Below are 20,938 nucleotides of genomic sequence, written 5' to 3' on the forward strand. Positions count from 1 at the left end.
ACACACACACACACACACACACACACACACACACACACACACACACACACACACACACACACACACACACACACACACACACACACACACACACACACACACACACACACGGGGCCTATTGAAAATGTAAACATGCCAAAAGTGCATTGTGGGAATCTTCCTCTGAGGGCAGGAGAAAAGGAGGGAGGGAGGGAGTGTTTTGTTTGTTGAGAACGAGGCTTGAGTCTGATTCTGCAATGGGCAGTAGCTGTAGTAGTGTGAGAGAGACACAGAGAGAGAGAGAGAAAGAGAGACTTTGCACATCATTACAACACTGTATATAGACATAATATGACATTTGAAATGTCTTTATTCTTTAGGAACTTTTGTGAGTGTAATGTTTACTGTTATTTTTTTATTGTTTATTTCACTTTTGTGTATTATGTATTTCACTTGCTTTGGCAATGTAAACATAGGTTTCCCATGCCAATAAAGCCCCGTAAATTAAAATTGAGAGAGGGAGAGAGAGAGAGAGAGCGAGAGAGAGAGAGAGAGAGAGAGAGAGAGAGAGAGCGAGAGAGAGAGAGAGAGACAGAGAGCGAGAGAGAGAGAGAGAGACAGAGACACAGAGACACAGAGAGAGAGAGACACAGAGACACAGAGACACAGAGAGACAGAGAGAGAGAGACAGAGACACAGAGAGACAGAGAGACAGAGAGAGAGAGACACAGAGAGACAGAGAGACAGAGAGACAGAGAGAGAGAGACACAGAGAGACAGAGAGAGAGAGAGACAGAGAGAGAGAGACAGAGACACAGAGAGACAGAGAGACAGAGAGAGAGACAGAGAGAGGGAGAGAGAGAGAGAGAGAGAGAGAGAGAGAGAGAGAGAGAGAGAGAGAGAGAGAGAGAGAGAGAGAGAGACACAGAGAGAGAGGTTATGTTTTTCTTATTTCTTCCCCACTTCAGGTTTCCTGCTAAACTCACAGAGGCCTGAGTGGGAAAAGGGGGCAGTGGGTGGAGGGAGAGGAGGACGTGGTGTGTGTGTGTGGTGTGTGTAGCAACTAGGAGGCCGGATGCTCCCGGAAGGTGACCCACTTACACCCACACACACACACACACACACACACAAACAAACACACCACACCACACACACACAACCCTGCTTCCCCCTCCTCCTCTGCATGACTGAGAAGATGCTTTGGTCCCATTACTCACACTGTGTTACAATATGTGGGAGTGAGGGAGGATAGAGGGATGGAGGGGTGGGGGTGGAGAGAGAGAGGACAGAGAGAGGGAGGGGTGGGGGGGTGGAGAGAGAGAGGAGATAGGTATGGAGGGGTGGGGGGTGGAGAGAGAGAGGAGAGAGGTATGGAGGGGTGGGGGGTGGAGAGAGAGAGGAGATAGGTATGGAGGGGTGGGGGGTGGAGAGAGAGAGGAGAGAGGTATGGAGGGGTGGTGGGGGGAGAGAGAGAGGAGATAGGTATGGAGGGGTGGGGGGTGGAGAGAGAGAGGAGAGAGGTATGGAGGGGTGGGGGGTGGAGAGAGAGATGAGAGAGGTATGGAGGGGTGGTGGGTGGAGAGAGAGAGGAGAGAGGTATGGAGGGGTGGTGGGGGAGAGAGAGAGGAGATAGGTATGGAGGGGTGGGGGGTGGAGAGAGAGAGGAGAGAGGTATGGAGGGGTGGTGGGGGGAGAGAGAGAGGAGATAGGTATGGAGGGGTGGGGGGGTGGAGAGTGGACAGTGGGATGGAGAGGTGAGGGGATGGAGAGAGAGGACAGAGGGATGGAGGGGTGGAGGGATGGAGAGAGAGAGGACTGAAGAGGGTGAGGGGCTTGGAGGCACTGGTTGGGTCTGGGCCCAAATTTAAAGGACACTGGTTTGGTCAAAATGGCGCCGGAAGAAATGGCAGCAGTTTTACGGCGCCCAACCAATTGTGCTATTATGTGGTTTGTTTTGCGTTATTTGTATTTTGAACATAATGTCTCTGCAACCGTATCTTACGGCAAAAAAGAGCTTCTGGACATCAGGACAGCGATCACTACCTCGGATTAGACAAAGATTTTTTCTTCAACAAGCAAGACGCACAGGACATTCTCCAAACACCCGGCAGGGCCGACATCCCCGTTCTTTGCAAGAGGAAGCGACGCAGGTACAGAGGACAATGAGCCGGATGCCTTGTCAGGACCCGGAGAGAGTGACTGGGAAAGCTGCCGTTACCGTCAATACTACTCGCCAACGTGCAATCACTGGACAATAAATTAGACAAGGTACGATCACGAATATCCTACCAACGGGACATCAAAAACTGTAATATCCTATGTTTCACGAAATCGTGGCTGAATGACAACATTGATATTCAGCTAGCGGGATACACGCTGCACCGGCAGGATAGAACAGCACTCTCCGGTAAGACGAGGGGGGGCAGTCTGTGCATATTTGTAAACAACAGCTGGTACATGAAATCTAAGGAAGTCTCTAGATTTTGCTCACCTGAAGTAGAGTATATTGTGATAAATTGTAGGCCACACTACTTGCCTAGAGAGTTTTCAGCTATACTTTTCGTGGCTGTTTATTTCCCACCACAGAAAGATGCTGGCACTAAGACCACACTCAGTCAGCTGTATAAGGAAATAAGCAAACAGGAAACCACTCACCCAGATGCGGCACCCCTAGTGGCCGGAGACTTTAATGCAGGGAAACTTAAATCAGTTCTACCTATTTTCTATCAACATGTTAAATGTGCAACAAGAGGGAAAAACATTCTAGATCACCTGTACTCCACACACAGAGACACGTACAAAGCTCTCCCTCGCCCTCCATTTGGTAAATCCGACCACAACTCTATTTCCTGATTCCTGCTTACAAGCAAAAATTAAAGCAGGAAGCACCAGTGACTAGATCAATAAAAAAGTTGTCAGATGAAGCAGATGCAAAGCTACAGGACTGTTTTGCTAGCACAGACTGGAATATGTTCCGGGATTCTTCCAGATTCTTCCACCACATCAGTCACTGGCTTTATCAATAAGTGCATCGAGGACGTCGTCCCCACAGTGACTGTACGTACATACCCCAACCAGAAGCCATGGATTACAGGCAACATTCGCACTGAGCTAAAGGGTAGAGCTGCCGCTTTCAAGGTGCGGGACTCTAACCTGGAAGCTTACAAGAAATCCTGCTATGCCCTGCGATGAACCAGCAAACAGGCAAAGCGTCAATACAGGGCTAAGATTTAATCATACTACACCGGCTCCGACGCTCGTCTTATGTGGCAGGGCCTGCAAACTATTACAGACTACAAAGGGAAGCACAGCCGCAAGCTGCCCAGTGACACGAGCCTACGTGACGAGCTAAATCACTTCTATGCTCACTTTGAGGCAAGCAACACTGAGGCATGCATGAGAGCATCAGCTGTTCCGGATGACTGTGTGATCACGCCCTCCGTAGCCGACGTGAGTAAGACCTTTAAACAGGTCAACATACACAAGGCTGCGGGGCCAGACTGATTACCAGGACGTGTGCTCCGGGCATGTGCTGACTAACTGGCAGGTGTCTTCACTGACATTTTCAACATGTTCCTGATTGAGTCGGTAATACCAACATGTTTCAAGCAGACCACCATAGCCCCTGTGCCCAAGAACACTAAGGCAACCTGCCTAAATGACTACAGACCCGTAGCACTCACGTCCGTAGCCATGAAGTAGTTTGAAAGGCTGGTCATGGCTCACAACACCATTATCCCAGAAACCCTAGACCCACTCCAATTTGCATACCGCCCAAACAGATCCACAGATGATGCAATCTCTATTGCACTCCACACTGCCCTTTCCCACCTGGACAAAAGGAACACTTATGTGAGAATGCTATTCATTGACTACAGCTCAGCGTTCAACACCATAGTACCCTCAAAGCTCATCACTAAGTTAAGGATCCTGGGACAAAACACCTCCCTCTGCAACTGGATCCTGGACTTCCTGACGGGCCGCCCCCAGGTGGTAAGGGTAGGTAGCAACATCTGTCACGCTGATCCTCAACACTGGAGCCCCTCAGGGGTGCGTGCTCAGTTCCCTCCTGTACTCCCTGTTCACCCACGACTGCATGGCCAGGCACGACTCCAACACCATCATTAAGTTTGCAGACGACACAACAGTGGTAGGCCTGATCCCCAACAACGACGAGACAGCCTATAGGGAGGAGGTCAGAGACCTGGCCGGGTGGTGCCAGAATAACAACCTATCCCTAATTGTGGACTACAGGAAAAGGAGGACCGAGCACGCCCCCATTCTCATCGACGGGGCTGTAGTGGAGCAGGTTGAGAGCTTCAAGTTCCTTGGTGTCCACATCAACAACAAACTAGAATGGTCCAAACACACCAAGACAGTCGTGAAGACGGCACGACAAAGCCTATTCCCCCTCAGGAAACTAAAAAGATTTGGCATGGGTTCTACAACTCAAAAGATTCTACAGCTGCAACATCGTGAGCATCCTGACTGGTTGCATCACTGCCTGGTACGGCAATTGCTCGGCCTCTGACCGCAAGGCACTACAGAGGGTAGTGGGTACGGCCCAGTACGTCACTGGGGCTAAGCTGCCTTCCATCCAGGACCTCTATACCAGACGGTGTCAGAGGAAGGCCCTAAAAATTGTCAAAGATTCCAGCCACCCCAGTCATAGACTGTTCTCTCTACTACCGCATGACAAGCGGTACCGGAGTGCCAAGTCTAGGACAAAAAGGCTTCTCAACAGTTTTTACCCCCAAGCCATAAGACTCCTGAACAGGTAATCAAATGGCTACCCAGACTATTTGCATTGTGTGCCCCCCCAACCCCTCTTTTTACGCTGCTGCTACTCTGTTTTTTTATATATGCATAGTCCCTTTAACTATACATTCATGTACATACTACCTCAATTGGGACGACCAACCAGTGTTCCCGAACATTGGCTAACCGGGCTATCGGCATTGTGTCCCACCACCCGCCAACCCCTCTTTTACACTACTGCTACTCTCTGTTCATCATATATGCATAGTCACTTTAACCATATCTACATGTACATTCTACCTCAATCAGCTAATTTTATAACCTCGCTACTGTATATAGCCTGTCTTTCACTGTTGTTTTATTTCTTTACTTACCTATTGTTCACCTAATACCTTTTTTGCAACTATTGGTTAGAGCCTGTAAGTAAGCATTTCCCTGTAAAGTCTACACCTGTTGTATTTGGCGCACGTGACAAATAAACTTTGATTTGAGCTTTAAGTGCAGCCAGCTAGATACTATTATGGGAAATAAACTAATCCTACATCCTGCTCTGTGGGGTTTAAGGCTGGGTATCTGTAAATCACTTTGTGACAACTTCTGATGTAAAAAGGGCATTCAAAAATACATATGAATGATTGATTGGTTGATCCGTCTAAATTATGTAACTTACAGTATAACCACTGATCTAACGCCAGTTTTGCATGTTAGCTCCTAATTGTGATGGTTGGGACCGTGGGTATATAAACTGATCCTAGGCCTTTGATTGACAGAGCTTAATTATTAACTCGATCGGACCAGGGTTGCATCCAAAATGGCACCCCATTCCCTTTGTAGGGCACTACTTTGGGGCATATAGGGCACTACTTTCAACCAGAGCCCATAGGACCCATACTGAACAAAGGTCAAGGGACCATAGGACTCTGAACAAAGGTCAAGGGACCATAGAGCTCTGAACAAAGGTCAAGGGACCATAGGACTCTGAACAAAGGTCAAGGGACCATAGAGCTCTGAACAAAGGTCAAGGGACCATAGAGCTCTGAACAAAGGTCAAGGGACCATAGAGATCTGAACAAAGGTCAAGGGACCATAGAGATCTGAACAAAGGTCAAGGGACCATAGGACTCTGAACAAAGGTCAAGGGACCATAGAGCTCTGAACAAAGGTCAAGGGACCATAGAGCTCTGAACAAAGGTCAAGGGACCATAGAGATCTGAACAAAGGTCAAGGGACCATAGGACTCTGAACAAAAGTCAAGGGCCCATTCTGCCCTGCCAAGCAAAAAGGCAGTAACTGCTCATAGCATGGAACGTTATACAGTTACTGCTAACATGACCCCCATTTTCTCCCAAACACAATACAATAGAGGCAGGATGCTTGTCCACATGATTAAGCATCTATTCAACATAGCAAAAATGACGTGAACTAATGTTCAACCAAATGAGCAGTTACTGACTTTTTGCTTGGTACAGCAGCATAGGGCTCTGAACAAAGGTCAAGGGCCAATAGGGCTCTGAACAAAGGTCAAGGGCCAATAGGGCTCTGGTTAAAAGTAGTGTGGTACATAGGGAACAGGGTGGTGTTTGGGAAGTAGCCCAGGTTTGAATGTAATTACAGTATCCATCTCATTTTACTCCTGTTCGGCCATCTTGGATTAAACTGAATTAAACTCAGGTGTGATGGTGATTAATGATAGAAAAGCTGAGATTCTCCTCAGAGGAAGAGATGTGTTAGGTTGGGTTGGTGGGACAGAGGGGTTTCTTCATTCATCAGGGTTCCCAACATGACGCTTTGTCAATTAGATTGTTAGGTTGATCAGAAAGGTATACTAGCCGGACCACAAATAATCAGACAGGTATACAAGCCGGACCACAAATAATCAGACAGGTATACTAGCCGGACCACAACTAATCAGACAGGTATACTAGCCAGACCACAAATAATCAGACAGGTATACTAACCGGACCACAAATAATCAGACAGGTATACTAGCCGGACCACAAATAATCAGACAGGTATACTAGCCGGACCACAAATAATCAGACAGGTATACTAGCCAGACCACAAATAATCAGACAGGTATACTAACCGGACCACAAATAATCAGACAGGTATACTAGCCGGACCACAACTAATCAGACAGGTATACTAGCCAGACCACAAATAATCAGACAGGTATACTAGCCAGACCACAAATAATCAGACAGGTATACTAGCCAGACCACAAATAATCAGACAGGTATACTAGCCGGACCACAACTAATCAGACAGGTATACTAGCCAGACCACAAATAATCAGACAGGTATACTAGCCAGACCACAAATAATCAGACAGGTATACTAGCCAGGCTACAAATAATCAGACAGGTATACTAGCCAGACCACAAATAATCAGACAGGTATACTAGCCGGACCACAACTAATCAGACAGGTATACTAGCCAGACCACAAATAATCAGACAGGTATACTAGCCAGACCACAAATAATCAGACAGGTATACTAGCCGGACCACAAATAATCAGGAGATGGGCCGACAAATGGTTTGACACACCTGTGTTACAGAATTATAGCTGCACACTCACTAGACTCTACCCACGCACACATACTACCAACACACACACACACACTACATACACTCCCACACACACACATACACACACACACACACACTTCACATATGCTGCTGCTACTCTGTTTATTATCTATCCTGATTGCCTAGTCACTTTTACCCCTACCTACATGTACATATTACCTCAACCAGCTCAACTACCTCGTACCCCTGCACATTGACTCAGTACTGGTACCCCTGCACATTGACTCAGTACTGGTACCCCTGCACATTGACTCAGTACTCGTACCCCTGCACATTGACTCAGTACTGGTACCCCTGCACATTGACTCAGTACTCGTACCCCTGCACATTGACTCAGTACTCGTACCCCTGCACATTGACTCAGTACTCGTACCCCTGCACATTGACTCAGTACTGGTACCCCTGCACATTGACTCAGTACTCGTACCCCTGCACATTGACTCAGTACTCGTACCCCTGCACATTGACTCAGTACTCGTACCCCTGCACATTGACTCAGTACTCGTACCCCTGCACATTGACTCAGTACTGGTACCCCTGCACATTGACTCAGTACTCGTACCCCTGCACATTGACTCAGTACTCGTACCCCTGCACATTGACTCAGTACTGGTACCCCTGCACATTGACTCGGTACTGAAACTCCTTGGATATCGCCTCACTGTTGTTTTTATTGTGTTACTATTTCCTTTTTATTTAGCAAATATTTGGTTGACTTTTTTAACTCTGCATGGTTGGGAATGAGTTCGTAAGTCAGCATTTCACTGTAAAGTCTTCACTCGTTGTATTCGGCGCATGTGACCAATAAAATCAGATTTGAATTGATTTGACAAGAGACAGACAGATACAGTAGGTCTCTATATAGCGTGTTAATCATTTGAACGTGTACTGCCACCTAGTGGATAAAATAGGTTACAACAGCTAAACCGATATGAATAGGCCTACTACTCTGACCTCAAATCAAATCAAATTCTATTTTTAACACGTGCCGTATACAACTGGTGTAAACTTTACCGTGAAATACTTGCTTACAAGCCTTTCCCAACTATGCATATTAAAAACATTTAAAAAATAAAATTATAATAGAATAGCAACACAAGACAAATAAAATACACAAGAATGGAGCGATATACAGAGAGCACCAATACCTCCCTCCCTGGCTCCTCCCTTCTCTCACGTGGTGGACCAATTAAAACACCTGATGTGCTTCATCTAAGCGAGTAAGGAAGTCAGTTTTATTTTATTTATTCAACTTTTATTGAACCAGGGAGACACACTGAGAGCTAGGTCTCATTCACAAGCCTGGGAACAACAGTCATATCAGCACACACACAGTTATATACACAATATACACAAACAATATACACATTAGCCATTATGATCAAATAAAACAAACACATTCATCACTATAAAAATCCTTAACCAATTTCCTAAATTGACCCAGAGACACCAAATGATCCAAACGACTTCCTGAAATTCTACATTTCAACAGAGATGTTAAGTATGTTGGCAGCTTGTGGAGTAGGGCTTTATAAACAAAAAGACAGTAATGAAGTGATCTACGTGTCTTTAAAAGGGGTCCCAGACAACTTGGTAAACGATGCAGTGATGAGTATTAAAGCTGTCAGATGTAATAAATGAAGGGCGCTGTGATAAACACAATCAGGGGATTTTAGAGTAGAATCAGTTGTACTTCAGGAGATGGTATCACCATAGTCGAGAACAGGTAGAAAAGTTGATTCTACAATTAGCTTCCTGCTAGCCAGTGAAAAACAAGCTCTGTTTCCATATAGGAAACCCACTTTACACTGTTAAAATCACATCACGTTTAATCATGTAGTTTGCTAATAAAACAAAACTGTCCATAGCCTGCATGTGCTTTCTCACATGCTCACCAATTTCACTTGTTTTATTTGTTGTTGTTGTTTATATAGCACAGTCCTAGCCAACCTCAAACCAGCTATTTGCCCTCATGTCTAAGGGGTATTTTTCACCCATTAGTTTGACTGATATGATCTAGGTGTGGATCAGCACATTAGACAGGTCATCATTGTTATCATATTCCAGCCATGACTGGCTACAGCTTACATTTGTTTAGATATAAACACTACTTTGGATTAGGATCCATAGGCATAGGCTCCATAGGGTTCAAACCGGCTCCTTAAGTTACCATAGACTCCATAGGGTCCCAACTGCCTCCTTAAGTTACCATAGACTCTATAGGGTCCAAACTGTCTCCTTAAATTACCATAGGGTCCAAACTGTCTCCTTAAATTACCATAGACTCCATAAGGTCCAAACTGTCTCCTTAAGTTACCATAGACTCTATAGGGTCCAAACCAGCTCCTTAAATTACCATAGACTCTATAGGGTCCAAACTGTCTCCTTAAGTTACCATAGACTCCATAGGGTCCAAACTGTCTCCTTAAGTTACCATAGACTCTATAGGGTCCAAACTGCCTCCTTAAGTTACCATAGACTCTATAGGGTCCAAACTGTCTCCTTAAATTACCATAGACTCTATAGGGTCCAAACTGACTCCTTAAGTTACCATAGACTCTATAGGGTCCAAACTGTCTCCTTAAATTACCATAGGGTCCAAACTGTCTCCTTAAATTACCATAGGGTCCAAACTGTCTCCTTAAATTACCAAAGACTCCATAGGGTCCAAACCAGCTCCTTAAATTACCATAGACTCCAGAGTCCAAACTGTCTCCTTAAGTTACCATAGACTCCATAAGGTCCAAACTGTGTCCTTAAATTACCATAGACTCCAGAGTCCAAACTGTCTCCTTAAGTTACCATAGACTCCATAAGGTCCAAACTGTGTCCTTAAATTACCATAGACTCCAGAGTCCAAACTGTCTCCTTAAGTTACCATAGACTCCATAAGGTCCAAACTGTCTCCTTAAGTTACCATAGACTCCATAGGGTCCAAACTGCCTACTTAAGTTACCATAGACTCTATAGGGTCCAAACTGTCTCCTTAAGTTACCATAGACTCTATAGGGTCCAAACCAGCTCCTTAAATTACCATAGACTCTATAGGGTCCAAACTGTCTCCTTAAGTTACCATAGACTCCATAGGGTCCAAACTGTCTCCTTAAGTTACCATAGACTCCATAGGGTCCAAACTGTCTCCTTAAGTTACCATAGACTCTATAGGGTCCAAACTGTCTCCTTAAGTTATCAGAGCTTTTAACTTAAGATCCCTTCCCGTGTCTTACTTCAACAGAGTGCGTTCAAGATAAGTCTTACTTCAACATAATGTACTCAAGATATCAACTGAAAAGTACAATTCCTGTGATTAGGAGTCGGGTCGTAGAATGTGTCTGACTCTGACCAGCTCCCTCCTCAGTAATACCATCGATGCGTCCTCCGCTCTCAATACTTTCCAATCTGCTTCAACTCCTAGAGACCTCCCATCCTGACTTTCTGACATTTTAATTGTCCTTGTTTACTTGTATGGGAGGTGTACTGTAATTCAGCTTTTCAGCTGCCAAGTAGAGCCTACATGTAACAATAATAATTAACCAGTACTGTTACTACTAATTTGACCCACCTCATCCACTAGGTGGTGGTTTTGACTGAATCCAATAGAGGTAACACTGAAGATACGTTTAACTGTTTCCTCTTTTATCTGTGGTAAGTGTCTCGCTGTTATTCTAATATTCATGTATCCACTCTCAAATACCCAGATATTATATGGTCATTCACTTCTAATGGTTTTCTAATTATTGCTAAATATTGTCAGATAAAAATGCACATGAAGATTTTGTAACCTTTCAGTCAGGTAAGTCATTGAGAAAGTGAGGCCTGTTTCAAAACTTCATTTTTAAGCTTTATTAGTAAACTCAACACTCCCAGGTATTACAAAAGTTATATGTATAAGCAATGGTGGAAAAAGTACTTAATTCTCATATTTGAGTAAAAGTTGAAATATCTTAATAGAAAATGATTCAAGTAAAAGTGACAGTCACCCAGTAAAATACTACTTGAGTAAAAGTCTAAAAGTATTTGGTTTTAAATATACTTCAGTATCAAAAGTAAATGTAATTGATCAAATATACTTCAGTATCAAATGTAATTGATAAAATATACTTAAGTATCAAAAGTAAAAGTATAAATAATTTCAAATTCCTTATATTAAGCAAACCAGGCGGCACCATTTCCTTGTAAACTCAGTCATCGTTTACAAACGAATCCTGTGTGTTTAGTGAGTCCGCCAGATCAGAAGCAGAGGATGACCAGGGATGTTCTCTTGATAAGTGTGTGAATTTATCCATTTTCCTATCCTGCTAAGCATTCAAAATGTAACAAGTATTTTTGGTTGTCAGGTTAAATGTATGGAGTAGAAAGTACATTATTTTCTTTAAGAATATAGTGAAGTAAAAGTAGTCAAAAATATAAATAGTAAAGTACAGACACACCAAAAACCTACTTAAGTAGTACTTTAAAGTATTTTTACTTAAGTACTTTACACCACTGGGTGTAAAGTCAGATAGCTCAAGTTTAAAGGAAAAAACAAGTGAAACGGAATTGTGTCATTTTGACCAAAAGGCATCCATCCTATACAGAGGCTGCTCTCCAAATGGTTACAAATGGCACCCTATTCCCTATGTAGTGCACTACTTTAGACCAGGGCACATATGGCTCTGGTCAAAACTAGTGCACTATATAGGTGATAGGGTGCCATATTGGCCCCAGCCAAAAGTAGTGCACTACATAGGGAATACGGTGCCATTTGTGACACACCCAGAGTGTTGCTGCAGTAAAGGATTTCGTTGGTACTGTAACAACAATGTAAAAAGCCTCAGTGATACACAGAAACACACGTACACAGATGTAGGATCTTAAATTGATCACTCTTTTGTTGCTGAGAATTTTCCTGCACCACAGGAAATGCAGATGAGCTTTGTGATGTACATAACTTCACTGAAAGCCCCGCCCTAAAACACAAGATTATATTAACAGTATTGTACTTTTCATGTAGCCTACTTTTGTCCAGCTAATAGCCTAACCACCGATCCAGCAATATTATGGACAAAACGTTTCAATCCTGTTACTACAGGATTATTTTGCTGTGACAATATAGGTCAAATTACAATCCTACATCTGTAGCCTACACACACACACATTATACACACACACATACCAATATGAAATTACAGCGGAGGCTAGCATTATATCAGAATGATAAGTAAAGCATGTTTACAGTAATAGCAAACACAACATTCTTAAAGTTGAAATCCGCACCAGGGGAAACAGCGCCACTGTTCAACCCAGCACGTTTGTTAATGTTATTGTTATTGGGTTTTTTAGCCAATGCTAACTAGCGTTAGCACAATGACAGGAAGTCTACAGGTACGGTAGCATTGCAGGCTAGTTTACACAGTTGTACAATAAGGTCGTTCAAGAGCATAAAAAGTGGTTCCAACTACTTGGTTTGTTCAAAACAATTCAAGACAATTTGTGAGAAACAAACTACTTCATAAAAATATATCTTGTATCCTATAGCATATATGTAGGAACTTGTTTTAAGGTGTTACTGTAACAATAATATCAACTCTTGATAGTCTTTAGAAAAGCAGCAGACACTCCTTACACATAAGATATAGACAACATCATCAAGAGATAGACACCATGCAGTGTCTATAGACACCCTGCAGTCAGAGACATAATAAGAATTAGGTAGCATCCTAAATGGAACCCTATATGGTACACTCATTTTGACCAGGACCGGGGATCCATATAGGGAATAGGGTGCCATTTGGGACTCATATTTACACTATGCAGAACTGTAATGTAGTCACTGAGAGATCACTGGGATGGGTGACTTGTTGGCACCAATTCCCTCCCTGTTGAACAAAATACACCACCGTTTGAGTTTTTACATTTGTGCATTTTGGCTGTTAACATTGATTGACTAAGAAGCAGTTATTAACATATTATTCATTTATATTGTTGGTCTTAAAGTGACAGCAGCACAATCATGGGGGATAGATACTGTAGAGGCAGAGAGTAACAGACTGAACAATAAACGATACTATCTGTCTGTAGAGATCGGCAGGTAGCCTAGAGGTTAGCGTATCTCACAGTATCCCTTGCCGAAAGCCGACAAGATGTGCCCATGAGCAAGGCACTTAACCCTAATTTGCTCCAGGGGTGCTGTACTACTATGGCTGACCCTGTAAAACAACACATTACTGCACCTATCCGGTGTATTTGACAATAAAACATCTTATACTCACCATCACCACTAGTGGTCTTCCTCCTGTTGTAGTAGAGGAGACCAGCTGCAGCGAAGACCAGCCCCAGCACCAGCCCAGATGCCCCGATGGCTATCTTAGTCCTCTCAGACCCTGGCAGAGACATGTCTGGGATGAAACGTAGTGAGATGTTATAGTTACAGTTGTTTGATGGCTATCTTACTCCTCTCAGACCCTGCCAGAGACATGTCTGGGATGAAACGTAGTCAGATGTTATAGTTACAGTTGTTTGATGGCTATCTTACTCCTCTCAGACCCTGGCAGAGACATGTCTGGGATGAAACGTAGTGAGATGAATGTAGTTATAGTTACAGTTGTTTGAAAAACAACACACATCATTAATAACCCAACTTATCAGAGCTCTTTGCTCCCTTATTTCAACCTTTCCTTACTTCATTGCTTCCTTACTTCCTTATTCCCTTCCCTAAACCATTTCCAGTAACACTCAGTTTGTTCCCTGACTTCCTTGTCCGCTTTTTCCTAGTTCCCTTGCTTCCTTGTCCCCTTACTTCCTTACCCCAGTGGAGGATCTTTGGTTCAGTGAAGCTGGCATGCTCCACCATGCAGGAGATCTTCTCTCCAGGTGTGGGAGTGTACTCCAGGTAGGAGTGGATCTGATAGTGCCAGTCGCCATTGGCTAGCTCCTCAGAGGAAGTCATGTTTGAGGTCACTTCCTGTCCATTCCTCAACCAGGTCACCCTGATCTGTTTGGGGTAGAACTTGTAGGCGCTGCACGTCAACATGGAGGGGTGTCTGTCACTGTGGGGCGTCATGGACCTCAGATGGACGGAGGGCTCAACTGAGAGGGAAAATAATAAAACATTATTCTTTTGTTTTCTACTGCTTGGTGTTTTTCAATGGACAGGTATGTACATGTCCACTTAGGTTGTACATCTATATACGGGTCAGTTCCCTTTCTAGCTTGGGTGTCAATGTGTTCCACCTATAAGCTTTAGTAAGTGTACTTTTAGACGGAGTCAATTGAGATGCCTTGTGTTGTGTCAGACTGATACCCAAGCTAGTTCTCTTTCACTTCCTCAAAACAAACTCAGTAAGATTCCACAGTGGGATGGTACGAGTTAGATAACCTGTCTGTGCAGTTCTTTCTTTCTGGAAGTTCCCTGACTTGTCAAACCCAAACGTAATTCATGTAAAAATCAACTAAATGGTGTTTAAAAATAATATTGTAAAATTATGATGTGAAATCAATTTTTCCTGAAATATCTTATGCAAATGTATTTTATTTTCACCACCGTTCTCCATAGAACTGCTTACCATTGTTGTTTATTCCAGCTTCGTAGGCGAGGGCACCATAATGTTTGCAGAAGAAATGAAGTGGAGTTTGAAACGATGCCAGGACCACGGGATCTGCGTTTAATTGCTCAGCGTTATGTATCCCAAAGGGTGTGTAACCAGTAAATCTATTGAGAGTGCTGTTGTATTCCATGACCTTCACCATGTCTGAAATAGCTCTCCAGACGTACTCCACATCGTGTGGATCTTCCCCTCTGTAATAACAAAGGTCGAGGATGGTGATAAAGTGTCCATCTGGTGAGAAAAAACATGAATGCATGTAAACCTTTATACTGCCACATAATAGATATACGTTATTATACAATAATATGCAGTTCTCTTTTATTTGGCTATAAATAATTACTCTTAATATATTTTTACTATCTCTTTAAAGGGGCAATCTGCAGTTGCTACATCGATTTATTTAGACTTAAATTATATATACCCATTGATTCTTGGAGAATATAACCTATAAATGCCTCACGAGCTCCATTCAATGGTCGTACCCCATCAGAACCAAAAATATGAGCTTGTTTTACTACAATGTAAACTTTGTAAATGTAAACAAGCACTGTGCTCGTGGGTTGCATGTGCGAGTACCGGCTGACTGTACAGAGATTGTGACAGCCGGTTAAATGGCGTCCCTTGAGAGGGCAAGAACAAGATGTATTTAGGATACTCGTCCACCGCCTTGTCCCTGTCTCCGCGTAGCAGCACGTGTTCAAGCTGCTGCAGCTTGTAAAATCCAGCTTGATCAAACCTCTCTATGAATTGAGTATTCACTGTGTCCAAGGCGTTGTAGAATTGGGCTCTGTGCAAAGACTGGGCATCCGGATTTATATGGGCTGCAGCCTGACCGGTGTAACGCTTTGTAGGTTTGAGATATGAGGCATCTGAATAGGTTGTAGGTCCAACTTTGTTGCCATAGCAGTTGCGAACAAGACATCAAAGTGCTCCTCCGTTCGCTTGTCCTGCATGCTTGTTTTGACATGGTCCACAGCCTCCAACATGCCTGAAACGGTCTGTTTCCTAAGCTGCAGGGTGTTCAGGCACTCCAAGTCCCCCGTCAGGTCTTCAGACACTACAAGGCCGAACTTGCCAGATTGATTAAAGAAGCCCCCCAATTCATGCACCAGACCCATTGAATCTCTTACCAGTGGAGAGGCTACACAGGCAGCCTGCGTAACTAAGTTCACACAGTGTGGACCACAGTGACAATACATATCCAGTGGGTTGTTCTTTCCTTCAAATGGCTTGCACCCCCCTGCAATCGTCCAGCCATGTCTGCGGCACCGTCATAGGTTTGTCCTGGAAGTTGGGACAGAGGAAGGCCTGGACGCATCATCACATCACATGCCATCTTGGCTATATTTTGCCCTGTCGTTGATGACCCAGGAATTCTGGAGGCCGTCTCTGGAGGCTCCGGGCTGGAGGCCGTCTCTGGAGGCTCCGGGCTGGAGGCCGTCTCTGGAGGCTCCGGGCTGGAGGCCGTCTCTGGAGGCTCCGGGCTGGGCGCAGGCACAGGACTCACCAGGCTGGGGAGACACACAGGAGGCCTCCTCCTTAGCCGAGGCACCGGATACACTGGGCCGTGGAGGCACACTGGAGGTCTCGAGCGCAGATCTGGCACCACCCGTTCTGGCTGGATGCCCACTTCCACCCGGCAAATGCGGGACGCTGGCACCGAGCACACCGGCCTGTGAATGCTCGGCCGAGACACAGTGCGCATCACCCCATAGCACGGGGCCTGACCAGTCACATGTTCGCCACGGTAAGCACGGGGAGTTGGCTCAGGTCTCCAACCTGACTCTGCCACACTCCCCGTGTGCCCCCCCCCAACATTTTTTTTGTGGCTGCCTCTCGGGCTTGCTTGCCAGCCGTGTTCCAGTGTAATCCTTGGCCCCTTTCCTAGCTGCCTCCGCCTTCCTGGCTGCCTCCACCTGTTCCCATGGGAGGCGATCCCTTCCAGCCAGGATCTCCTCCCATGTGTAGGATCCCTTGCCGTCCAGGATGTCCTCCCATGTCCAGTCCTCTCTTCCACGCTGCTTGGTCCTTTGGTGGTGGGTAGTTCTGTCACGGCCGTCAAACAGAGGAGACCAAGGTGCAGCGTGGGATGCGTACATTCTTCTTTATTTAAAGAACGAACACTAAACAAACTAACAAAATAACTAACGAACCGTGAAGCTATACAAACATGAGTGCTGACAGGCAACTACCCATAGACAACTACACCACAAATACAGGTGGGAAAAGGCAACCTAAGTATGGTTCTCAATCAGAGACAACGATAGACAGCTGCCTCTGATTGAGAACCATACCAGACCAAACACATAGAAATAGAAAACATAGGGGAAAAAAACATAGAATGCCCACCCCAACTCACGCCCTGACCAAACCAAAATAGAGACATAAAAAGCTCTCTACGGTCAGGGCGTGACACCACCAGATTCAAAATGGTGTTTTGCATTTGGGGACTGGTGAAATCAAAGTGACCTTTCAGCCAAGGGGTCAGCTCTGCATCGCCCTCTGCCTTGTTCAGCTTTGCATCGCCCTCTGCCTTGTACTTTAGACACTGGCTGAAATTCCCTCTCCTTATCAACGCCTCGAAAAGCCTGACCTTGCAGCGCCAAGAACTTCACACCCCCAACAATCTTCATAAGATTTCTCCTCGCGTGTTGCTGCTGTCTTTAAAGCTCACGTGAAAGTTGCACATGAACAGGCTTTGGCTCCTGAATCCGAGTCATCACAGCTCATTTGTGACACTGGCTGTCTTTATGCGCACTACATTTCTCCAGTGCCTTCTTCCAATTTTGAAAGCTAGTCTGGACAAAAGCTGAATCTGCTTTTGTCGCAAGCTTAGACTTTTGTGTTGCAAAGTATTTATCACAATAGAAACAGAGGACCCCCTTTAAGGAGGGGCTGTAATGGAGCCAAGGATGATCTTTAAACCCTTTCTCCTGAAAGTAGAGTGTCCTATTTGATAGGGTTTGTAACTCTGTGTTGTTGTTTGTGTCGCACTACTTTGCTTTATCTTGGCCAGGTCGCAGTTGTATATGAGAACTTGTTCTCAACTGGCCTACTTGATTAAATACAGGTGAAATAAAAAAAAAAATATATATATTTAAAATAAATAGTTTTCAACAGGAGAGATTTGTATAAACTTTACTGTCTGTCTCTCCGACATTTGCAACATTGTTTCAATATTCAAATTAGATCTCCAACTGTCCGATAGTAATGATCCTGTAGGGCTCGGGAGTAGGGACGAGAGAGAGGCAGGCAGCGTTTCTCAGCCAGTTGAAAACACGAATCAGCTGGCAACATTTTTATGGATATATACAACGAAATGTCAATTGAAAAAAAGTACAACGAAACGAAGTGCAGCTGGTTTTCAGTCTTTCCATCTTCAGTTCGAAGTTATTGTGTTAGCTGTGTTGTTGGCTAGCTCCTCTGAACATTTAGGAACGACTGGGTCGCGTCTATATATACAGAACACAAAGAACGAACGACTGGGTCGCGTCCATAGATACAGAACACAAAGAACGAACGACTGGGTCGCGTCCATAGATACAGAACACAAAGATAATGAAAGTATGTCGATCATTATTTGAATATGTTGGTAACCCGTTTTATATAAGTGATAATGCCATCGAAGCCTCGGGCATTATCCCTTAATTTGGGCACCACTATGGCGCGCCGATAAGAGGGCATTTTGAGAACATTCTTAACAATGGCATGACGCGACCGGGTGACGGAACAACAGATTATCCCTTTAAATCTGGAAGCAACAGAGTTGTTCATACTGCAACTAACTTCATCTAAACCAACAAGAACTTTCACATTTAAAGAGCAGGATTCATTGACAGTCTTTCAGCAGGGTAATTCATTGACAGTCTTTCAGCAATATAAATTATCCCAGAGTCTTATAAAAAAAAAAAAAATGTTTTTGTTCAGATACTGTGCAAAATGGTATAGTTTACTAACTAATTCTAAAGATTTCTACTTACCAGTTGGAGTGAAGAATGAAAACATAACCACAAACAACAAATATGACTGCAAGAAAGCCATCATAATTATAGAATGTTGAAAGGACGGAACTATGACCTACTCATTGCAGTAGTTAAGAGAGCATGAGAGCCAATATTTTTTCAGAGAAGAGTTCTGTCATCTGTTTCTGGCTGGTATGAACTTTTCATTTATCAAGCTCTGCAGCTCTTGACTTCAAAAACGTTTTAAAACACGAATTTGATGTAAATGTGGAGTATATTGTTTAAGTCAATAGGTCTAAAAAATTAACTAAATCAAACATTTTATTTTGGGAGGGGGGAATATTAAGCGACCCCCCCCCCCCATTTAATACAATAACATCTGATCATTTGTGTTGACAATCAGTTTAGATTTTTTTTTCATTGAAAACATGCCGTTTGTTACAAAAGCATTCCCATAACTTGATTAGAAAAAGGTTTTCTCAATGTCCTCACTGTATCAAAATAATCTTGACTCAGAAATAATGATACCATAAGGATGATACACAACCATAAACAAATAATATCACTAACAAAAACATTTGAAATAGCCTTTATTCCACATCCACACATTACATGTATGAGGACTCGGATAATAATGTGTTGCAGCTTGCAAATGTTTTTTCTGATGAGTTAAACATGTTGATGCAGTAAGCAAGTTACTATACAGTGCATTCGGGAAGTATTTCAGACCCCTTGACTTTTTCCACATTTTGTTACATTACAGCCTTATTCTAAAATGGATTAAATAAATGTTTTTCCTCATCAATCGACACCAATCTACACGCAATACCTCATAATGACGAAGTGAAAACAGGTTTGTAGAATTATTTCAAATTCATTAAAAATAAAAAACAGAAATACCTTATTTACATTAGTATTCAGACCCTTTGTTATGAGACTCGAAATTGAGCTCAGGTGCATCCTGTTTCCATTGATCATCCTTGAGATGTTTCAACAACTTGATTGGAGTCCAGTTGGCCATCGAAGCCTCGGGCATTATCCCTTAATTTGGGCACCACTATGGCGCGCCGATAAGAGGGCATTTTGAGAACATTCTTAACAATGGCATGACGCGACCGGGTGACGGAACAACAGATTATCCCTTTAAATCTGGTAGCAACAGAGTTGTTCATACTGCAACTAACTTCATCTAAACCAACAAGAACTTTCACATTTAAAGAGCAGGGTAATTCATTGACAGTCTTTCAGCAATATAAATAATCTGTCTTATAAAAAAAAATGTAGTTTTTGTGCAGATACTGTGCAAAATGGTAAATTCAATTGATTGGACATGATTTGGTAGGTCCCACAGTTGACAGTGCATGTCAGAGCAAAAACCAAGCCATGAGGTCAAGGGAACTGTCTGTAAAGTTCCGAGACAGGATTGTGTCGAGGCACAGCTCTGGCGATGGGTACCAAAACATTGTGGCCTCCATCATTCCTAAATGGAAGAAGTTTGGAACCACCAAGACTCTTTCTATAGCTGGCAGCCTGGCCAAACTGAGCAATCGGGGGAGAAGGGCCTTGGTCAGGGAGGTGACCAATAACCCGATGGTCATTGACAGAGCTCCAGAGTTCCTCTGTGGAGATGGGAGAACCTTCCAGAAGGACAACTATCTCTGCAGCACTCCACCAATCAGGCCTTTATGGTAGCGTGGCCAGACGGAAGCCACTCCTCAGTAAAAGGCACATGACAGCCCGCTTGGAGTTTCGCAAAGGCACCTAAAGGAGACTCAGACCATGAGAAACAAGATTCTCTGGTCTGATGAAACCAAGATTGAGCTTTTTGTCCTCAGGATCTCAGACTGGGGCAAAGGTTCACCTTCCAACAGGACAACGACCCTAAGCACACAGCCAAGACAGTGGCTTCGGGACATGTCTCTAAATGTCCTTGAGTGGCCCAGCCAGAGCCCGGACTTGAACCCGATCAAACATCTCTGGAGAGACCTGAAAATAGCTCTGCAGCGACGCTCCCCATCCAACCTGACAGAGCTTGAGAGGATCTGCAGAGAAGAATGGGAGAA

General features: G+C 44.0%; 1 protein-coding gene across 1 annotated transcript in view; it reads right to left on the reverse strand.

Annotated features, from left to right (window-relative positions):
- Positions 1-18,954, reverse strand: part of LOC120023395 (voltage-dependent P/Q-type calcium channel subunit alpha-1A-like) — a 147,624-nt gene extending 128,670 nt beyond the window's left edge. Inside the window, exons 1-4 of the mRNA XM_038967409.1 lie at positions 18,894-18,954; positions 14,872-15,144; positions 14,114-14,395; positions 13,566-13,704 (exon numbers count right to left, since the gene is read on the reverse strand). Of these exons, the coding sequence (XP_038823337.1) occupies positions 13,566-13,704; positions 14,114-14,395; positions 14,872-15,144; positions 18,894-18,954 (755 nt within the window). The remainder of the gene's footprint in view (positions 1-13,565; positions 13,705-14,113; positions 14,396-14,871; positions 15,145-18,893) is intronic.
- Between the last annotated feature and the right edge of the window lie 1,984 nt (positions 18,955-20,938).

This window comes from Salvelinus namaycush, chromosome 2 (assembly GCF_016432855.1).
Source record: "Salvelinus namaycush isolate Seneca chromosome 2, SaNama_1.0, whole genome shotgun sequence".
NCBI classification, from domain to species: Eukaryota; Metazoa; Chordata; class Actinopteri; order Salmoniformes; family Salmonidae; genus Salvelinus; species Salvelinus namaycush.